This window comes from Podarcis melisellensis (genome assembly GCF_964234715.1).
Source record: "Podarcis melisellensis genome assembly, chromosome: 14".
NCBI lineage: Eukaryota > Metazoa > Chordata > Lepidosauria > Squamata > Lacertidae > Podarcis > Podarcis melisellensis.
The window spans coordinates 50,991,658-51,011,612 of NC_138546.1; the positions used below are offsets into that span (position 1 = coordinate 50,991,658).

The 19,955-nt window shown below is 48.7% G+C and overlaps 1 protein-coding gene across 3 annotated transcripts in view; it reads left to right on the top strand.

Moving 5' to 3' along the window:
- Positions 1-329: 329 nt before the first annotated feature.
- LOC309356283 (threonine--tRNA ligase 2, cytoplasmic-like) overlaps positions 330-19,955 on the top strand; it is a 34,915-nt gene continuing 15,289 nt past the window's right edge. The window contains exons 1-9 of one of the 3 annotated variants that reach the window (XM_081887642.1): positions 330-624; positions 1,742-1,831; positions 3,087-3,277; positions 3,723-3,846; positions 5,044-5,165; positions 6,327-6,444; positions 8,136-8,200; positions 9,557-9,635; positions 19,118-19,264. In XM_081887642.1, coding sequence (XP_081743768.1) covers positions 340-624; positions 1,742-1,831; positions 3,087-3,277; positions 3,723-3,846; positions 5,044-5,165; positions 6,327-6,444; positions 8,136-8,200; positions 9,557-9,635; positions 19,118-19,264 — 1,221 coding nt within the window. In that variant the 5' untranslated portion in view covers positions 330-339. Of the gene's footprint in view, positions 625-991; positions 1,013-1,533; positions 1,553-1,741; positions 1,832-3,086; positions 3,278-3,722; positions 3,847-5,043; positions 5,166-6,326; positions 6,445-8,135; positions 8,201-9,556; positions 9,636-19,117; positions 19,265-19,955 lie in introns of those variants that run through there. The other 2 variants (XM_081887643.1, XM_081887644.1) reach the window with 2 other exon arrangements.

Genomic DNA, 19,955 nt, shown 5'->3' on the forward strand with positions numbered 1-19,955 from the left:
TCTTTTCCAGGGACAGTCCCAGATTTACAGACATCATCCCAGTTTCTGATTTGTCCCCCTTTTCCTTGGGGTGTCCCTGTGTCCATGGGAGAAACAGGTCTCAGCCTCAAACAATGAATGTCTTCTTTAATATTAATAAGAACAATCCTATGTCTTAGAATTGCCCAACGAACTCCCATCTCTCTCTGTTTTCCGTCCTGAATTTATTACCCCACGTGTCTGAATTACACATTTCGAGAGGGAGGCCGAGGCCGAGGCCGCCGCCCCTTCTCCCCTCTCCTCCTCCTCCTGCTGCTGCTGCTGCTGCTGCGAGGCCGGAGCGCGGAGCGGGCGAGGGCGATGGCGGCGCCCGCCTGGGCCGAGGGCGTCGCGTCCCGCCTGGCGCGGCAGGAGCAGGAGCTCCGCTGCCTGGCGGCCGAGATCGCGCGCCTGAAGGAGCCGGAGCGCTGGCCCGAGGGCGGCCTGGCCGGGGCTCCGCTGCCGGAGGCGAGCCCGGGGCTGCAGGCGCTGCGGGCCGAGAACGAGAAGCTCCGCTACCGCCTGGGGCACCTGCGGCGGAGCCTCGGAGCAGAGCTGGCCCGCGCCGGGACCAGGCCTCCGCCGGAGCCCCGGCCGGCCGCGCAGGTGGGTGAGGAGCGGGCGGGGGGCGGACAGGGGCCTCGCCGGCCAGTCCGAGCCCGGGAGAGAGCGCCTTGGGTCCGCCGGGGCTCCCTTCGGGAAGGCCGGCGTCTGGCGGGGGCATCGGGCAGAGGAGGGCGGCGTCGCGGCGCTTCCCTTCTGCTTCTTAGCTGGAGCGGCGGGCAGCTTTGGGCAGGGGGCGCGCACTTGCTTCCAAGGGAAGGGCGGGCAAAGCTGCAGTCCCATACCAACAGGGACAGGATTATTGCCACAAAAGTGGGGTGCCACCCCCCCCCCGCGGCAAGATTCCTGGGGGTCCGGGCGCTCCCTGGGGGTCTGCAGTCCTTTGGAGAATCGAGACAGGGCGGAGGCGGTCGTGGCTTTAAGAATGATGGTTCATTCCCCTATTTACACCTTTGGTGTGCATGGAGGGAGTCCCGATCTTACAGCATGGTCCTCTCAAGAGGGGCTTGTCCCCCACAGCAGGGCAGCCCTGGAGACCAAGGCATCGCCCCCAGCCTGCCCAAGATGGATCCCACGCTTTATTCCTCCTTCTCCTTCTTCCCAGAACACTTTGCTCAAAACCTCTCTTTTCCTGTCATCTCCAACACACCTTGGCAACTTCTATCTCCCTGGGCCATCTTGTCCTGTTAACAGATTTTCTCTTTGCTAAGCCAGCCCAGGGATTCCTTGTCTGGCAGTGTTCTGCAGCTTGTACTTTCATCCACATCCCAATTAATCAAAATCCCACCATTTATTAATTTCTAGGGTTTAGGGCTCCCCCCAAAACCTATAACATTATATACATATCCACCCCCACCCCCTTCATCTTCCCCAGCTGCAATAACACGTCTCTTCCATATTGATCTCTACAGGCACAGCAGGCCCTGTCACGGTTAATGACTGATGAAGTACAGTATCTCTAGAATACATGGTACTTTAGTAATGTAATTGGCATTACAGTTCAGAGATTTGAGCTTTTGAAATTAATTTCCTTGACTCCCTCTCTGTCTTTGTGTTTTTAATTACTAATTCTGACCACTTTTTTTGCTTTGACTTTGATTCTGGCATTTGGATTGGCAAATTTTTATATATAATGTAGTTCTACCTTTTCTTTACTTAGGATCCTCCCAATGCAAACGTTGCTGTTCACCAGGGTAAACATAAAAGGGAGAAGAAGGAAAGTCAAGCTGCTGATGGATGTAGAAGTGAGGTATGTGAACTTTTTAGGGTGTCCAGGTAGCCACTCTTGGCATTGTCTTTGTCTCTGTTGTGCCTGACTAGATGAGACAGTGGGGATCCTTGACCTTAACTTTCCTCTTTTTAGCTCATGAGGCTCTTAATCTCAGATTGTGTGTTCAAGCACCGAGTTGGGCAAAAGGATTCTGACACTGCAGAGGGTTGGATGCAATGGCCCTTGTGGTTCTTTCCAGTTCTACAATTTTAGGATTCAAGGATAACTGCTGGGTGGGTAGAAGTCATCAGGAAAACAGTGCTGGGAGGAAAGGATCAAACCCTCTTCCCCAGTCTTGGATCTTTTGCTTGGAGTAGTTTCCGTGCACAGCCTGAGGTGGTTGCAACCCAGGCACAGGTATACCACTACAATACAAATTGTGATTTCAAGAGGTGGACTATGATTATCTGCAGATTCCCAGTTTTCAGTAAGTAGTCTTGAAGATGAGCAGCAATAAATGGAAAACATATGAGCTTTACGAATGTCCAGTGCTGTCCAATATAAGGACCAGCTAGCTAAAAAGAAGGCATGAGTTATCATTTAGCTAGGATGAGAGTTATAGGAGATTCTATATCATGGTCCGGAGGAGCTACACATATAGGAGGATGGGAGCTGCATGTACGGCTGGAGCTCACATTTGTATTTTTGCCTTTGCCATTTCCATTTGACAGGGAACAATATAAGCCACTTTTTGACTAAATAATGACTTTCCTTTTCAACTACAGCAGTTTGAAAATGTCATTTGGAAATGTCAAATGAAGTCCAAGCTGTTCACGATTCTGACCCATGTGTTTACAGCTACTATTGATACAGTGAAAGTGATTGGTGGTGGGAATTTGCAGTGAATGGGAGCTTCCATGCAACTGTGCAGCTCCCATTGGAACTTCCCTGTATAGGGAAGTTATTAATGATTGATGTTTGCTTTGTTTTTATAGTTTGCTGGAAGCCGCCCAGAGTAACTGGTGGTGGGAATTTGCAGTGAATGGGAGCTTCCATGCAACTGTGCAGCTCCCATTGGAACTTCCCTGTATAGGGAAGTTATTAATGATTGATGTTTGCTTTGTTTTTATAGTTTGCTGGAAGCCGCCCAGAGTAACTGGTGCAACCTAGTCAGATGGGTGACATATATATATTATTATTAATAATATTAATATTAATATTTCACATGCGTTCTCCATGCCCTATTTGTGTTGAAGGCCTGCACTGACATTCTGCCCTGCACACTTTTTAACAGCTACAGCAGGAACCAAGCTTCATCAAAGAAAGGCTGAAGTTATATGAAGCACTGAAGAAAGAGCACGATGCTCTCCTTGATTCCAGAGCATCCAGCCAAAGCAGACCTATCAATATCACTCTTGTGGATGGGAGGAAGATGGAGGGGGAATCCTGGAAAACAACTCCACATCAGCTAGCTCTACGAATTAGGTAATTTTCCTTGCAGACAGGGTTTTTGTCATCCTCAGATGGCGCAGTGGGTCAGTGGGTCTGGCTGTTAACCAGAAGGATAGTGTTTTGAGCCCACCCAGGGATGGTGGTGGGCAGGATTCCTGTGCTGCAGGGGGTTGGATTAATGTTTTTATGTATGCATGTACACACAGAAAAAAGCACGTAGAGAGAAATATATAATAGCTGTGATTAGAGAGGGGGAAATGCTAAAAATACTTTGTGTGCAAGTTAAAGCTTAAACTGTCTTTTTTGCACATCTATTTTATGTACAATTAAGCTTTAACATCTGTACCTTTCTCTCTGACCTACCATCAAGCCCATCTCTCAGCAACTTTAGAATTAAAAGTTTGATGGCCTCAAAAGGAGGACATCTCTGGCAGGTTTTTTAGAGGTAACATTTTTAGCATGCCTTTGCTCTCTTTAGTCGTGGACTTGCTGATAATGCCATCATAGCCAAAGTGAATGGGGAATTGTGGGATTTAGATCGGCCGATGGAAAGAGACTCTTCCTTGGAGCTGCTCACCTTTGATAGTGAAGAAGCTCAAGCTGTACGTAAACTTTTTTTTTTATCTCTCTCTTTGTAAAATAATTTGAAAACAAAAGTCCTGATCCAGCAAAGGAAATCCTTGTACAGGCAGGGCTTTTTTTCAGCCGAAACGAGGTGGGTGCCATGGCAGGCCAGCACCCGCCCCCCCCCCGCCCCCCGGCTTTCCCACTGGCTGCCTGGCAATGGCACCAACTTCAGTAAAATATTGGGGGAGGCTGCCCCTCACTGGTATGTCGCCAGGAGGGTGGGCAGTGAGAAGGAAGCCAGAGTCAATCGAGGACAGCCCAGGATGAGAGCCTGTGGCCCATCAGAGGCTGCACCACCTTCCTCCCTCACCTGGTGCTTTTGAGACCCAGGCAGCCGAGCTTCAGAGGCGATGCTGCCCAGACTGGGGCTGGCACTGAGAGGCTGAGCTGGGGCTTGCCAGGGGACAACAGCAGGCACAGTCCACATACTGCCCGCTCCTCTCCTCACCCAGATGCCAGCAGCCACTGGCAGCCAGGTCCCCTCTGTGGAATTTAGTATGGTGATGGCACATAGCAGCAGTGTGGAAATAGAGAAGGGATGATGGAAGTAAAAGGTTATATATTGTAGACTAGGATTGTGAGCCAGCCTTATCTAACCATGTACAGGTGATCATGTATGGCATGGATCAGGTAGATCAGGACCAACTAATAAGAGCTCTGAGTGATGTGCAGCTGATTGGAGTTTTTGATCCCTAATATTTTAGCAAGTAAAATTGAAAGTAACCAAAAAATAATAATCTGCTGTGATAATTTTCTATCTCAACCTTGTTGTTCTTTAGCTACAACACTTGAATGCTAAGAGATTGCTTTTGATCAGGTATTTTTGCTAGCTAATTCTGTGTTTGAACCCCTGATCTGAAATAACTCAGATATACAAATCTACATGTTATCCCAGTAGTTGGCTCAAGGTGGCAAGTAGGTGATTGGCTCTACTCTGTGAGTGAACATGTTTCATCTGGCTCTGGTTGATGGACCTTAGGGTTCGAGGTGGGGGAACAGATTGTGAAATCTGCCCATCTCTGATACACGGGGCATGGTACAGGCAAAGGTTTCATATTGGAAAACGTAACTATTTGATTGTGTGTTGCTCAGCTCTAATCTATCTGTGAGGGGAATAGGGAACTTACTAATAATTAATTGCCTCATGATCTATTTTTTATCTTTGCATGCAGGTTTATTGGCATTCTAGTGCTCACGTTCTTGGAGAAGCAATGGAAAGTTATTATGGTGGATGCTTGTGCTATGGTCCTCCCATTGAGAATGGTTTTTATTATGACATGTACATTGAAAACAGGTATTGTTTTGTCAACAAGTCTTGGCATTTTGGAGTTGGTATAGCACAAATGAAGTATAAACTTGGGTTTTAATGTAACCTCTTCCTTAAATCTACGTTAGAATATTTACTATCTTCACCATAGCATCCGTACTCAGTAGCAGTAATGTGTTCTGCAAAGGAGGTCTTTGTGCCTGCATTTCCTTTCACCAGTGGAAATGTAGAGGCAAAATATGACTATTCTTAATGAAAGAACCATTGGTTATAGAATTTCATACTCCAAAGCTGGCTGAACCCAATATTTTTATATAGCAAATCTTAGACAATATTAGCTTTACTTAGCAAAATCAAGTGGTGCAGATGTGGAGAGTATCAGTTGAGGCTGGAGGTGGGATGTTGGAATAGTTGCATACTCTGTCCAACATGTGGCACCATTTTTAAAAAGGAAAAGGAAAGGGTCCAGCTTATACTCTTTGCTGACATGCTATTTTTTCCTGTGTGTTGGGAGCTATTTTTTTTATTTTCAGGGAAAATTGACGCATGCAAAATCTCCCCACCTGCAGGCTCAGAGGATAGCCCAGGCAAAGCTTTGCCACTTGAATGTCTTGATTGCATACATTTTAAAATGTATTTTATTTATTAAAATCCTTATACCTTGCTTTTCCAACAATAGTATCCAAGGTGGTTTACAATGATCAAAGGCACTCCAGAACAAAAATACAACATACCACAGTAAGGTGTGCAGAGTAAAGCTAAGCGAGCTAAATGGTCATACAGATGTGGAAATAAACAATTTTTCCCTGGTGTCTAAACATCAACCTTGCCACTCCCCAAAATCCAAGATGATTAAATCAATAATAAAAGTCTATATTGCTCATTAAAATGTTTGCCCTTTAAATGCATCATTATTTATATATTTAAATGTATAGAAACTAAGGCTGCCACCTTAACCCCAGTTATCTGGGAGGAAGCTTACTTCTGAGTAGACATGGTTAGGGCTGTGCTGCATGTTTATAATTTAAAGGAACTTTAGTCATAAATAAGACCATCTTCTTTAAACTGCCATACAATGGTGAAAAAAAGAACTGCATAGGATTTTCAGCTTGTAATGGAGGATGATAAACTTTCATGCTGCTCTACATGCTCTTTTACTTTAAGATCATCGGCATTTCTTTTTTCTAGAGGTGTATCTAGTACAGAATTTCCAGCCCTGGAGAATCTGTGTAAAAACATCATAAAAGAGAAGCAGCCTTTTGAAAGGCTAGAAGTTCGCAAAGAAATCCTGCTGGATATGTTTAAGGTAAGTCTCTGGGTTTTCTAATGTTCAAAATCATCCACTGCAAACGTTGCTCTGAACTTTGGAATCTGAAGACTAGTACTTGCTCATGCTGGCTGTTTCCACAGCATGTAAATGCAGATACTCCCTCAAAACCATTGACTTTCCACAGTCAGGGGTGCAAGGGAGACAGCAGGCAGGAAAGGGGAAAATATTTTCAATGCTGCTTTTCTCCTTTCTTAATAGATAGGGAACCTGGGGCTCTTCCAGCGTTGTTGGACTTCTAGCTTACATAACCCCCCCTCCTCCCAGCATAGTCAGTGGGCAGAGATGGTGGGAATTTGAGCCCAACAACTTATGGAGGGCCACAGGTTCCCCATCCCACTGTAGGGATAATAGTGTTTTCTTCTCAGTTGTCTGTTTCCTCTTCCCTGCCCACCAGGCTGCAAACCATTTTTTATGCTCCTTGCTCTTCATACCAGGTACATGCCCACAGTACTCTTCCCTAGCCCTGTCCTACAAAGTCTCTTTTTTCCCTGAAATGTTGCTTGGGGCAGGAAGAGAAAGTCACCGCAAGTGGCCGTGTGTAGCTTAAGCCTGTAGTTATTTCAGAGCAGAAGCTTCTGTTAGCAGTTCTTGGTTTGAGAAGCCGGAGACTGCTTTAGCCTGCAGTTACTTTGGCCCTGGTGACCTCACCATCTTCTTTAATTCGTGATGAAATTGTGTCCTGAAAGAAGCTGTGCTTAATATAGCTAATATGCAGCCAAACCATCTCTTCCCTGTCTAGCTTCCCCTGCATGTTTCATAACATACTCTCTGGCTGGTAGGAATGTCAATCTTCCCAGGCTATGTCTGAAGAAAGGAGTCCAGAAGCTCTTAGCAAGGCATCCAGAAATCTTGCAAGGGCTGCACAATAAGGCGGCTGCTGTGCCCATTTTAAATAAGAATGTAGGAGGGACCGTACTCTAGAGGCAGAAGGTCATAGGCTCAATCTCTGGCATTTTCAATTACAAAAGGATATGGAGTAACTGTAGATATATGTGAAACAGAAACTAGTAGCCATTCCTTATCTGCACAGTGCAATGTAAACAATCTAGAAGCAGGTGGCTTCAGGGTCTGCCCAGTGTCTCTTTGGGCCTAGATACAGAGACTGAGATAAAGAGCTGAGTTTGCTCATTTCTCTCTCTCTCCTCTTCTCCCTGCTGGGAGGGGGAGAACCATCTCCAGATGCAGACCGTCCTAGCAGCAGGCTAGTGACTGATTTATGGGCCAATGATGTACAGAACCATTCAGCTGTAAGCGGGCAATAACCCTTACTGCCTGAACCATGGGCATGAAGTGAGTTTATTGCATCAGTGATTGTCTCCACAAAAGGCTTGACAACTTTCAGAGTGGAGCATGCAGAGGAGCATGCAGGACACCTTGTGAGTTTGAAAAGATGCTCACAAAGATTCAACAGTAACACCCTGGAGCTGCTGCTTGTCGGAATAGGAAGTGAGGTAGGCCAGTGGTCTGCCAGAATAAGGCAGCCCAGACTGCAACTCCCATCATGCCTGACCAATGGCCACACTCAGTAGAGGTGATAATAGTTGTATGACATCTCCAGGGCACCAGGTTGCAGAAGGCTAGTACTGTATATGGCTTCATGCTTGTTCAAGAAAATTCAAATTCTCATTTTGTTTCCTCCCTTACCTTTTTGCTCCTCTTCTGCATAGTATAACCAGTTTAAATGCCGAATTTTGAATGACAAGGTTGACACACCAACAACTACAGTGTACAGGTAAAAGGATGCGCAGTTTTGACTCAAACTTTCAAATGTGCTATTTTTTTTAATTCTTAGGAAGAAGGCATTTGTAAGATGTATGTAATTTTAAATTTTGAGAGAAAATTATATGCTCAAATTTAGAAAAAAAATACTGTATATATAATGAGAACATAGTTGCTTTATTATTATTGCTTATAACATACATCATGGAGGAGGGAACAAGCTTGTTTTCTCCTGATCTGGAGGGTAGTACCGTACCCAAACCAGTGGCTTCAAGTTACATGAAAGGTGATTCCAACTAAACATCAGGGAAAACTTTCTGACAGTAAGAGCTGTTTGGCAGTGGAACAGTCTCCTTTAGGATGTTGTGGACTCCCCTTCCTTGGAGGTTTTTAAGCAGAATGGCCATCTGACATGGATGCTTTGACTCAGATTCCCACATCACAGGGGGTTGGACTAGATGACCCCCAAGGTCCCTTCCAACTCTGCAATTCTGTGATGGTTCTTTGATCACACCATCAGGGTACATGGTGCATTATGGAAAGCAAAAGGCAGGTTGCTGCTGCACAGATCTGACAATCTAAACTCTACAAAAGGAGGTTCAAGTGAGGCAAGGATCAGTATAGTGGTACCTCGGGTTATGTATGCTTCAGGTTACAGGCGCCTCAGGTTACAGACTCCGCTAACCCAGAAATATTACCTCAGGTTAAGAACTTTGCTTCAAGATGAGAAAAGAAATCGTGCGGCGGCAGCGGGAGGCCCCATTAACTAAAGTGGTGCTTCAGATTAAGAACAGTTTCAGGTTAAGAACGGACCTCCGGAATGAATTAAATACTTAACCCAAGGTACCACTGTAAATGCAGTTTCGTGAAGTTCTTTTGTTTCAATTAAACATATAATCTGTAATATACAATATACACATACAGGTTCATAAATCAAGCTAAAGGGAAGCATAACAAAGATTCATTATGATCCCTATGTCAACAGTTTGTGCAATGCAATCAGAAATGGAAGCTATGGTTTGAGGTGGATTTTGTAGACAGTGGTTTTGAGCTGTATTTTGGAATGTCTGAATTGAAAAGCTGTAGTTATAAGCTGTTGCTCCACCTTAGAAACTGCTGCGCCATGGAGAGGGGCACATCTGAGAACAAGCAGCCACAAAGCCTGGTTCCCAGTTACATTTTTGGAAGCACAAACCAGGGCTTGGTGTGATGCCTCAGGTTCATTTTAAGTGCAAGAAGTTCAGATTAACACAATTGCATGTGTGACAAAGTTCAAAGAGTGGATTACCTTTTGATTGGCTATAGACTTAAATGAATTGGGAACCTGATTTTTTCTAATTGCATCTTAACCTTTATAATCTTCTGATAGGTGTGGTCCGCTGATTGACTTATGCAGAGGCCCTCACGTGAGGCATACTGGGAAAATTAAGGCCTTAAAGATTTTTAAGGTAAGCAAGCCCTTTAAAGATTAGGATTTTCAAGAGTGAAACACCCTTATAGCAGGGAGTAAGCTCCCTTGTGTTGAAATGGGGTTGCTTTGTAGTAAATTTGGACTGTACATCAAATAATATGTGTCACGGCCACCCAGGACGGGTCCCAGCTCACCAGAGACCTCACTCCGTTGCAGTTTATTTACAGGAAAAGTTTATTGAAGATTTCTGCTTCTCGTACAGTTCAGCATCGTGGCCGTACGTCTGTCACGTTAGACCGCTGAAGTCCCCTCTGACTCCTCCCCTCTTCCACACCAACTTAATAGCCTGGCTCTAGACCACCTCTTCCTCTCCTTTCTTTTCCGCAGGGTCTTCCTGCCCCCCTGGGTTCCCTCTCTCCGTGACTCGCCTGAGGCTGAATCCTCTGCCGCCTCTTCCCCCCTCCTTCTGGCTTTAGGGCCGGGCTCCTCCCCTGAGCTCTCTCCACTTCCGCGCGCCTCTACGTTTGAACTTGGCGCGCGTACGTTGCTGCTGACCTTTCTTTCGACCGCTACACCACCCCTTGTTCTGCTCTCCACCCTTTCCGGCTGAACACCTTGCTCCAACCCCCTTTCTCTGTTCTCTCCTAATCCTGCTCCCTCCGAGAGGCTGACGACTCCACCCCCTTTACTCCGTTCCGGCTGAGACGCCTCTTGCTGCGTCTGTCTTCCACTGGGCTCCTCTCCGCTTCTCCCTTCTCCTCCCTTTTGCTTGATTAAGGTAACCCCCTTTTGAGAATCCTCTGACTCGCTGCTCAGACTCGTGGATTCCCTCAGAATTCCGTCATCTTCTTCCTCATCCTTCTGCCCCTCCTCCCACTCGCTCTCCGTCTCCTCTGTCATCTCCTCCTCTCTCCCAGAAACCCTGACATCCATCCCCCCCTCGAAGCCCCCCCTTCCCCCCTCCCGCTCGCCGGGTGCAGGTTGAGGAAAACGTGGTTCTTCCGGGGTCGGTTCAGGATACAAGTTGTCCACTTCAACGTTCTCCTCTGTCATCTCCGTATACGTGTGTTCGAACTCGGGTTCCCCACCCACAGACCTCACAGTCTCTTCCTCCATCACTGCTTCTCCTGGCGCTGCCTGCCAAGGACCTACCATCCATCTCTGACTCCATGCCTCCCTTGGCTGATCCACCCACCAACAAGGGCCTGTCTCCTCCCCCCCCAGTCTCGGATCCCTGGTCGGGCTTGTTTCGGGCGTATGGCCCTCGGGTGAGGAGAAACCCTCGAACGTGCTGTCTGACAAAGTGGGCGTGAAAAGCCAATCATCAAAATACTCCTCGGGCATGGGCTTGTGCGGAAAAAGTGCATGGAACTCCTCCTTCAACAGGGGTTCGTCCAACGCGTAACCCGGCACCCAGCTATTGGCAGAGGCCGGAGTGCCTTCCCTGGCTAGAAAATATTCAACTCCCTCCTCCCCCCATCTCGAGTCCAGTATCTCTGTGACCTCGTTAAGAGGTTCTGGTCTTGGCGATTCCCCCCCCTCAGGCGCCCTCCTACGTGGCTCTGGGAGTGCTCCTGACTCTTGAAACCTGTGTGGGGTTTTGTAGGGAGTGAGCACCGACCTATGAAAGACCGGGTGCACCCTGGAACCCTCCGGAAGGGCTAGACGAAAAGCCACCGGATTGATCTTAGCCTCAACTTGATATGGCCCTAGCTGCCTGTGTCCTAACTTCTTCTTGGCCAATGACCTGGCCGGCATCGCGTGGGCTGCTAACCACACCCAGTCCCCAATCTGGATGTCCTCTCCCGCCCTCCTGTGCTTATCGGCCTGCACCTTATACGCCTGTTTTGCCAGCTCCAAATGTCTCCGCAGCTCCTCGTGCACCTCTTGCAACTCCGCTGCAAACTGGTCGGCATCTTGAGGCCCCCCCCCTCCTGGTGCCGCAAATCTCGGGAAGGTTCTGGGATGACGGCCATTGTTCGCGAAGAAAGGCGTCACCCCGGTGGATGCGTGTTTCGTGTTGTTGTAGGCGAATTCAGCCATCGGCAGATAGTCCACCCACGCCGCAGGTCGCTGGTTGGCGTAGCACCGCAGGTACTGCTGCATGATCGCGTTGACCCTCTCCGCTTGACCGTTGGTTTGTGGATGTCTCGCCGATGTCAGGTTGATTTTGACGTGCAAGATGCCCAGAAGCTTTCGCCAGAAAGTGGAAACAAACTGGCGCCCCCTGTCGGACAAGACGGACTGCGGAAGTCCATGCACTCTGAAGACGTGATCGATGAAGAGCTTTGCGGTCTGTTCTGCCGTCGCCACCTTGGCACAAGGGATGAAATGCGCCATCTTGGTGAACAAGTCCACCACCACTAACACCGCCGTCTTACCTCTGGAGCTGGGCAGGTCCGTAACAAAGTCCAACGCTACCCTCTCCCACGGTTGCTGCGGTGTCTCCAGCGGTTCTAGCAATCCCGCCTGCTTCTGGTGCACTGGTTTGGACCTCTGGCAGATATCACACCTGGCGACGTAGTCCGCCACCTCTCCTCTCATCTGGGGCCACCAAAAGTCTCTAGCCACCAACTCCATCGTCTTCTCTTTGCCGAAATGGCCTGCACTAGGGGCGTCATGCAATTGTTGCAGAACCTTGGCTCGAAGATCGTCGGTGGGCACGTAAAGGGCACCCTTACGAGTCAAAAGTCCATCTTGCAATTGGAACTCATCGTTGTCTCGCGACCCTCCGCGTAGCTCCTCCATCTTGGACTGTGCAAACTGATCCCTTTGCAACGCGCGTCGCACCGCGTCCAGGTCGACTGCGATGGTAGCGCACGTCCACGCCTGCGGTGCGAAAATGTGCTTTGCTGCGATTGGAGCTGCTTCCTCCAAGTATTGCGGCTTTCGGGACAGCGCGTCTGCAATAACATTGGAGTCTCCTGGGATGTATTCTATTTTGAAGTCGAAATCCGCAAAGAACTCCGCCCAGCGCATGTGTCGCTGGGTCTGTAACTTAGCCGTCCGCCAATACTCTAAGTTCTTGTGATCCGTGCGGACTTGCACCGTGTGCTTGGCTCCTATTAAGAAGTGTCGCCACGCTTTGAAAGCTGCATGAATGGCCAACAACTCCCTGTCCCATATGGTATAATTGCGCTCCGTCTTGCTGAGCTTCCGGGAGTAGAACGCACCCGGTCTCCAGTTGCCTTGTGAATCCTCTTGCAAAAGAACGGCCCCAACCGCTCTGTCTGACGCATCGGTCTCTACCCGCATGGGTCTGCCGGGATTCACGTGGAGCAGCTGCTCTTCGGAGGCGAAAAGACCTTTAAGCGTCCGGAAGGACCGCTCCGCTTGTTCGGTCCAGACGAACTTCTTCTTCTTGGAACTGAGGGTGTCAGTGATAGCCGCCGTCGCGTTCGCAAAACCTTTAATAAACTTGCGGTAAAAATTGGCAAAGCCGATGAACCTCTGGACCTCTTTCCGATTTCGAGGGCTTTTCCAGTCCAACAGCGCTTGAACCTTAGCCCTGTCCATGGCCAGTCCCTCGTCGGACAACTTGTAGCCAAGGAAATCAACCTCTCTGACATCAAACTGGCATTTTTCCAACTTGGCGTACAGCCTGTGGTCCTTCAGCCTCTGCAGGACCTCCCTCACGTCCTTATCGTGATCCTCCGGCGATTCCGAGAAAATCAGGATATCGTCGAGAAAGCAGACACACTTCTTGTAGAGGAGACCTGCTAGCACGTGGTGCATAAATGCTTGAAAAACGTGGCTGCCATTTTGGAGACCGAAAGGCATGACTCTGTATTCGTATGTGCCCAGAGGGGTGAACATGGCGGTCTTCCACTCATCTCCTTTCCGGATGCGGATGAGATTGTAAGCTCCACGTAGGTCCAGCTTGGTGAAAATCTTGCCCCTCCTGACGGTCGCTAAAAGGTCGTCAATCTTGGGCATGGGGAAAGCTTTGGGCTTAGTCAAGCTGTTTATGAACCTGTAATCCACTATAAGCCTTTTTTGGGGCGTGTTTTTCTTCTTCACAAAGAACACAGGGCTGCCACCCGCTGCTTTAGATTCCTGGATGAAACCTCGCTTGAGGTTATGGTCTATGAACTCCCGAAGCTCTTGCATCTCGTCTTCCGACATGGAGTACAGCTTGGCAGCAGGCAGTTGCGCCCCTGGCACTAAATCAATCGCGCAGTCGTAAGGTCTGTGAGGCGGCAACTTGTCAGCTTCCTTCTCACAGAAAACCTCCAAGAAGTCCTGGTACTTGTGAGGCACTGTTTGCACCATACCCAGATGCAACTGCTGCTCGGCTTCTCCTCCCTGATCGGTCTGAAAGCAATGCTGAGCACAATACGATGAACAAAAGGTGATCTGCCGCTGGTACCACGCAACCGCGGGACTGTGCCTCTCCAGCCAACTCATGCCTAACACGATGGGTGTGTCCGATAAGTGGGTGACATTGAAACTAATAAGTTCTCGATGGTTGCCAATCTGCATCATCATGGGAGGGGTTTGCTGCACCACTTGCCCCCCCAGCAACTTCCTGCCGTCTACCGTGACCACGTTTAGAGGCGTCGTTGCAGGCAGGAGCGCCATGTTGTGCTGCTTAACGAACTGCAGTCCCACGAAGTCGGCGTTGCTTCCCGAATCGATCGTTATTGGAACCTCGAGGAGTCTCCCATCAGGCAACTGGAGTGTTGCTGTGAGCAGAACTGCCGGTCTGGGAGGCAAAGGGTCCACGCTCTGCAGTGATGCTGGGGGCTTGTCTACAGATCCGCCTGGCTGAGCCCCAGTAGCTCTGCTTCCAGCCAGGCACTGTCGTTTCCCTGAAGCTGCTCCCCTGGTTGCACCTCTGCTGTTACAGTCGCCAGTGCTGCAGTGTGCTTCTGGAGCCTCTGGGGGCACTCTTTCGCCATATGGTGCGCACTGTCACAGATGTAACACTTCCTGGTTCCTCTAGGAGGCTTCGCTTTGGCTGCACCAGGGACAGGGCTCTGGGATGGCTTCTGAGCCCTAGCACCACCAATCTCCATTGGCTCCTCGCTGTCCTTCCCCATTGGCGAGGGGTGCGCACGGCTGAAATCCCTGTGCACAAAAGGGAGAGTCCTCGCTTGCGCACGCGCTTGGGGCCCGTCCTCCTCGTGCCACGGACGTCCCTCATGTCGAATTCCAATAGCTAAAGCCCGTTGCACCACGTCTTCTAGGGTCTGGGGTCTGTCCCCCCTAGCGATCTCATCCTTGATGGGGGGGCTCAATCCCTCCCAAAAAAGATCTCTGACCGGCTTACTGTCCTTTGGCCAATCTAAGGCGGTGAGCAATGCAAAAAATTTAGAGTGGTATTGGCGCACAGTCGCTTTCCCCTGCCTCAGCCCGTGCATTTGACGGCGCGCAATGTCCACATCCACAGAGGATTGAAAACAAGAATCCATCGCTTTGATGAACGCAGTTGAATTGCGACGGGCCGGTCCATCTTCGCGCCACAGATTGCGTAGCCAAGCCCTGGCCTCCCCATGCAGGTGCGAAACAATGAACCCCACCTTCTCCTCCTCATCTTTAAAATCGTGACGGAGTAAATGCAGTGCATATACGACGTCCGCTCTGAAATTGGGATAGTCTTGCAAGTTGCCATTAAAATGCGGAACCAGGGCACCCCCCCTCCGTCCAAGCGCAATGCCCTCCGCTCTGGAACCTGGGGCCCCCGCCCTGTCCGCGTGTTCCCACCTTGCCTGCAAATCCTGGCACGTCTTCTCCAAGTCGTCATTCTTCTTCTGCGAAGCAATGACTGCCGATGTGAGAGCGGTAACCTGATCCCGCAGTGCAACCAGCTGCTCCTCAGCGCTCATGGCTGCTCCCGTTCGTGAGCTTCGCAAAAAAAATTTTTTGCTTTCTGAGAGGGGACTTACTGTCACGGCCACCCAGGACGGGTCCCAGCTCACCAGAGACCTCACTCCGTTGCAGTTTATTTACAGGAAAAGTTTATTGAAGATTTCTGCTTCTCGTACAGTTCAGCATCGTGGCCGTACGTCTGTCACGTTAGACCGCTGAAGTCCCCTCTGACTCCTCCCCTCTTCCACACCAACTTAATAGCCTGGCTCTAGACCACCTCTTCCTCTCCTTTCTTTTCCGCAGGGTCTTCCTGCCCCCCTGGGTTCCCTCTCTCCGTGACTCGCCTGAGGCTGAATCCTCTGCCGCCTCTTCCCCCCTCCTTCTGGCTTTAGGGCCGGGCTCCTCCCCTGAGCTCTCTCCACTTCCGCGCGCCTCTACGTTTGAACTTGGCGCGCGTACGTTGCTGCTGACCTTTCTTTCGACCGCTACACCACCCCTTGTTCTGCTCTCCACCCTTTCCGGCTGAACACCTTGCTCCAACCCCCTTTCTCTGTTCTCTCCTAATCCTGCTCCCTCCGAGAGGCTGACGACTCCACCCCCTTTACTCCGTTCCGGCTGAGACGCCTCTTGCTGCGTCTGTCTTCCACTGGGCTCCTCTCCGCTTCTCCCTTCTCCTCCCTTTTGCTTGATTAAGGTAACCCCCTTTTGAGAATCCTCTGACTCGCTGCTCAGACTCGTGGATTCCCTCAGAATTCCGTCATCTTCTTCCTCATCCTTCTGCCCCTCCTCCCACTCGCTCTCCGTCTCCTCTGTCATCTCCTCCTCTCTCCCAGAAACCCTGACAATATGGAATGCAGTTTGTATGGTACTGTGTGACGGTCCACTCATCTTCCAAAGGCTGTTGTATTGCTTGGCTGTTTAGACACTTTTTTCTATTTCAGAACAAACAAATAATAATATTGCCTCTGCTTTGCAATCCCTATAACTACAGTGGTACCTCGGGTTAGAGACGCTTCAGGTTATAGACGCTTCAGGTTTCAGACTCCGCTAACCCAGAAATAGTACCTTGGGTTAAGAACTTTGCTTCAGGGTGAGAACAGAAATTGTGTTCTGGCGGCGCAGCAGCAGCAGGAGACCCCATTAGCTAAAGTGGTGCTTCAGGTTAAGAACAGTTTCAGGTTAAGAATCAACCTCCAGAACGAATTAAGCAGCCGCCTTATTAACCCGAGGTACCACTGTATATTAAACATTTTTTTTTGAGGTGGGGACTTTTCGTATTGATAGAATTGAATGTGGTGGTTGATATGTAAACCACTGATTTTTTGTTATTTTCAAAATACTTTTGTTGATTTTTTAAAGGAAAATAGAAAGAAACAAGATACAGGGTCAAAGGGGGGGAGAAGCAAATAATAGCCAGTACCTCCACAAACAGGAGGGGGGAAACTTGCAGCGTATATTTGTATAAACGGTTGGTCATAGCAGAGTTATGATATATATACATTTATCATTATGTTTGCTGGCTTGTTATGAAAAACAAATATAAGAACCCCACTTTCTGTTCTTGGAATCACAAGATCCATATCTTGGCATATGCCAAAAGAACCATCTGGCCAAGAGCTTCCTAATTTGTATATGAAATAAAATGATACCATTTGGCAAAAGAAAAGTTATTTGTAATTGGTCCTCTGGGTACTTTTAGTTTAATGAGAAATCTTTTTGAGGAAGACTGTCTGCCATACTTTTGTAAACCAGTATTCTAAAGTAGGCAAACCAAATGTCTTCCAAAATTTTGCGAAAGCTGCCTGTGTAGTGTTAATAAATGTAAGGTAAGCTCTTTACTTTGTAAATCTGCTTCCTTCTCTGTGATTCAATAATATAAATAAGGCGATGGAGTTACTGTCTTTTGTAATTAAAGAAATGGTCACTGAAGAATTTACACCAAAATTCTGCAACCTTAGGGCAGTCCCGCCACATGTCTCTATAAAGGTAAAGGAACCCCTGACCATTAGGTCCAGTCATGACCGACTCTGGGGTTGCGGCGCCCATCTCGTTTTATTGGCCAAGGGAGCCGGCGTACAGCTTCCGGGTCATGTGGCCAGCATGACTAAGCTGCTTCTGGCAAACCAGAGCAGCGCACGGAAACACCGTTTACCTTCCCGCTGGAGCAGTCCCTATTTATCTACTTGCACTTTGACGTGCTTTCGACCTGCTAGGTTGGCAGGGGCAGGGACCGAGCAACAGGAGCTCACCCCATCGCGGGGATTTGAACCGCCAACCTTCTGATTGGCAAGTCCTAGGCTCTGTGGTTTAACCCACAGCGCCACCTGCGTCCCACATGTCTCTATAGGTGCCAGTAATTTAACACCCCTCCAGCACATGGGTGAGCTGCTGGCCACACAAGGTAAATGAAAGCTGCCTAGGCATAAAGTACTAGCCATGAACTGGCTCAGTGAGATTTCTCTTGTTTGAGCAGACAGAAGGTGGTTTAAGCCAAAATTCTTTCCACCACTCCTCTTCCACTGGAGTATCTCAACTGAGTTCTCACCAGAGTCACTGGTTCTGAGCAGACTGAAATATTTGTTAACATTTCATATAATAAAGAAATCAAACCTTTTAAATGATTATTTACTGAATTGAGTTAACATCAACTTGTGAGCCTGAGAGAAAAGATCTAACCCTAAAAGCTTCAAGTGACAAATTTCTTTGTAAACCTTTAGCTAGTGCAGTGTTTCCCAACCGGTGTTCCGCGGCACACTACTGTGCCGTCAGACATTGGCTGGTGTGCCGTGGGAGGGAGGCGGGCGAGTCGGGCGGTGAGAGGCGGCGGCGGCGAGGATCCGCGTCGAGCCGGGGGCGGCTCCGCGGTGGTGGTGCCGAGCGGCGGGGCAGCGCGTGCAAAAGGGAGGAGCGCGAGACAGCGGAGGAGGAGGAGGCCGGCATGTCCGGGCAGCAGCAGCAACAACAGCAGCAGCAACTCCCGGCGACGGCTCCTCAAGCCCCGCCGCCGCCCCCTCCTCCGCCCGCTATCGCCGCCACCACCACAACAGCCGCCGCCGCCTCAGTTGCCGCCGTCCCTCAGTCCCTCGCTCTGCTGCCTCCTCCCACCCCCAAAGCTTGGAGGTTCCCCGGCAAGGGGGAGGGAAAAAACTTTCACTTTCGTGCGTCCCTCCCGGCGTGACGCTGCGCGCTGACGTCACGGGGCGGGGCTTTAATGGTGGTGTGCCGTGAGATTTTTTTTCAGTAAACAGGTGTGCCGTTGCCCAAAAAAGTTTGGGAAACACTGAGCTAGTGTCTACTGCAGAAGGTTTCTTCTAGATATTCTTGTAACCTTTGGGACATCTGTCTCCACAGTAGGTGGGAGCCACTAATTTATTTGGGCAGATGGGATCCCTGGTGCCTTGGTCGCTCCTAGCGCTTCTTTGAGCTTCCCTGCAGAAAAGGTGGGTTTGGAGGGAGAGGGGGTGCATCTCACAGGTGCTTTGAGAGGAAGTTCCAAGCATATGGGGGCAGCAGGAGACCTAAAGGAATGAATATCACTGTCAGACTGTATTCAGTGGGGTTTAAGCAGAAGTAAATAATGCACAGGATTGCAGACTTAGTTTCTTAAAGAATTGCTGGGCAATCTGAGATGGTTTATTTCCCACAAATGGCTCAGATTACATTTTTTTCTTGCAATGTACTTACACTTGGGGTAACTTTCAACAACAGAATTCCTCCACTTATTGGGAGGGAAAGGCTGACATGGAAACACTGCAGAGAATTTATGGAATATCTTTTCCGGAAAACAAAATGATGAAAGAGTGGGAGAAGATCCAGGAGGAAGCCAAAAATCGTGATCACAGGAAAATTGGCAAAGTATGGTTTGTATGCATTCTCTTGGCTTTGAAACCTTTTTTTATCTAAGACTAACAGATTTATTGTGGCAGAAGCCTTTGTGGACTAGTTTCTTTGTCAGATGCAATACATATGCAACAAATGCAGCAATAAATGTTGGTTTTTAATGTGACATACGAGTCCTTTTATTGTTTTAGCTCCCTGGAACTGTTAAAAGTGTACACTGCAGAACAGTTGCCGTGTTTTCAGGAGCGGGGGTTGACTCAAGACTGAAGCAATGGGCAGTCCAGCATTGTGCAGCTGTGTTCAAGTGTGAAGCAGCTTTCTGACATGAGGGTTAAAAGAGAAGCAAGGTGGAGGAACCTTTTTGGCTCTCTTATCCAGATCTGTCTTGAGGGCCAAATTTGACCCCATATGCAATATATATTGAAGTCTTGAAGTAGGGATTTCAAAGCACCTTGCAAAGTGCTGCTGAAAGGGAAAGCTTTTGACAGCAGAGAGTGGAAATCCACCTCCATGCCAGCTTGATTTCACTGTAGAAAAATAAGTCAGTTGAATGACATGTTTGCGTTGCATGACTGCACAGGATAATGATTGTCGTCTTCTTTTTGTTATATAATTTTTTATTCTTTTTCACAATTTAATTCCACATTAACATTAGTAAAAGAGAACATTTTACCCTCCCATCCCTATGTACAGCAGTATCTTTTCA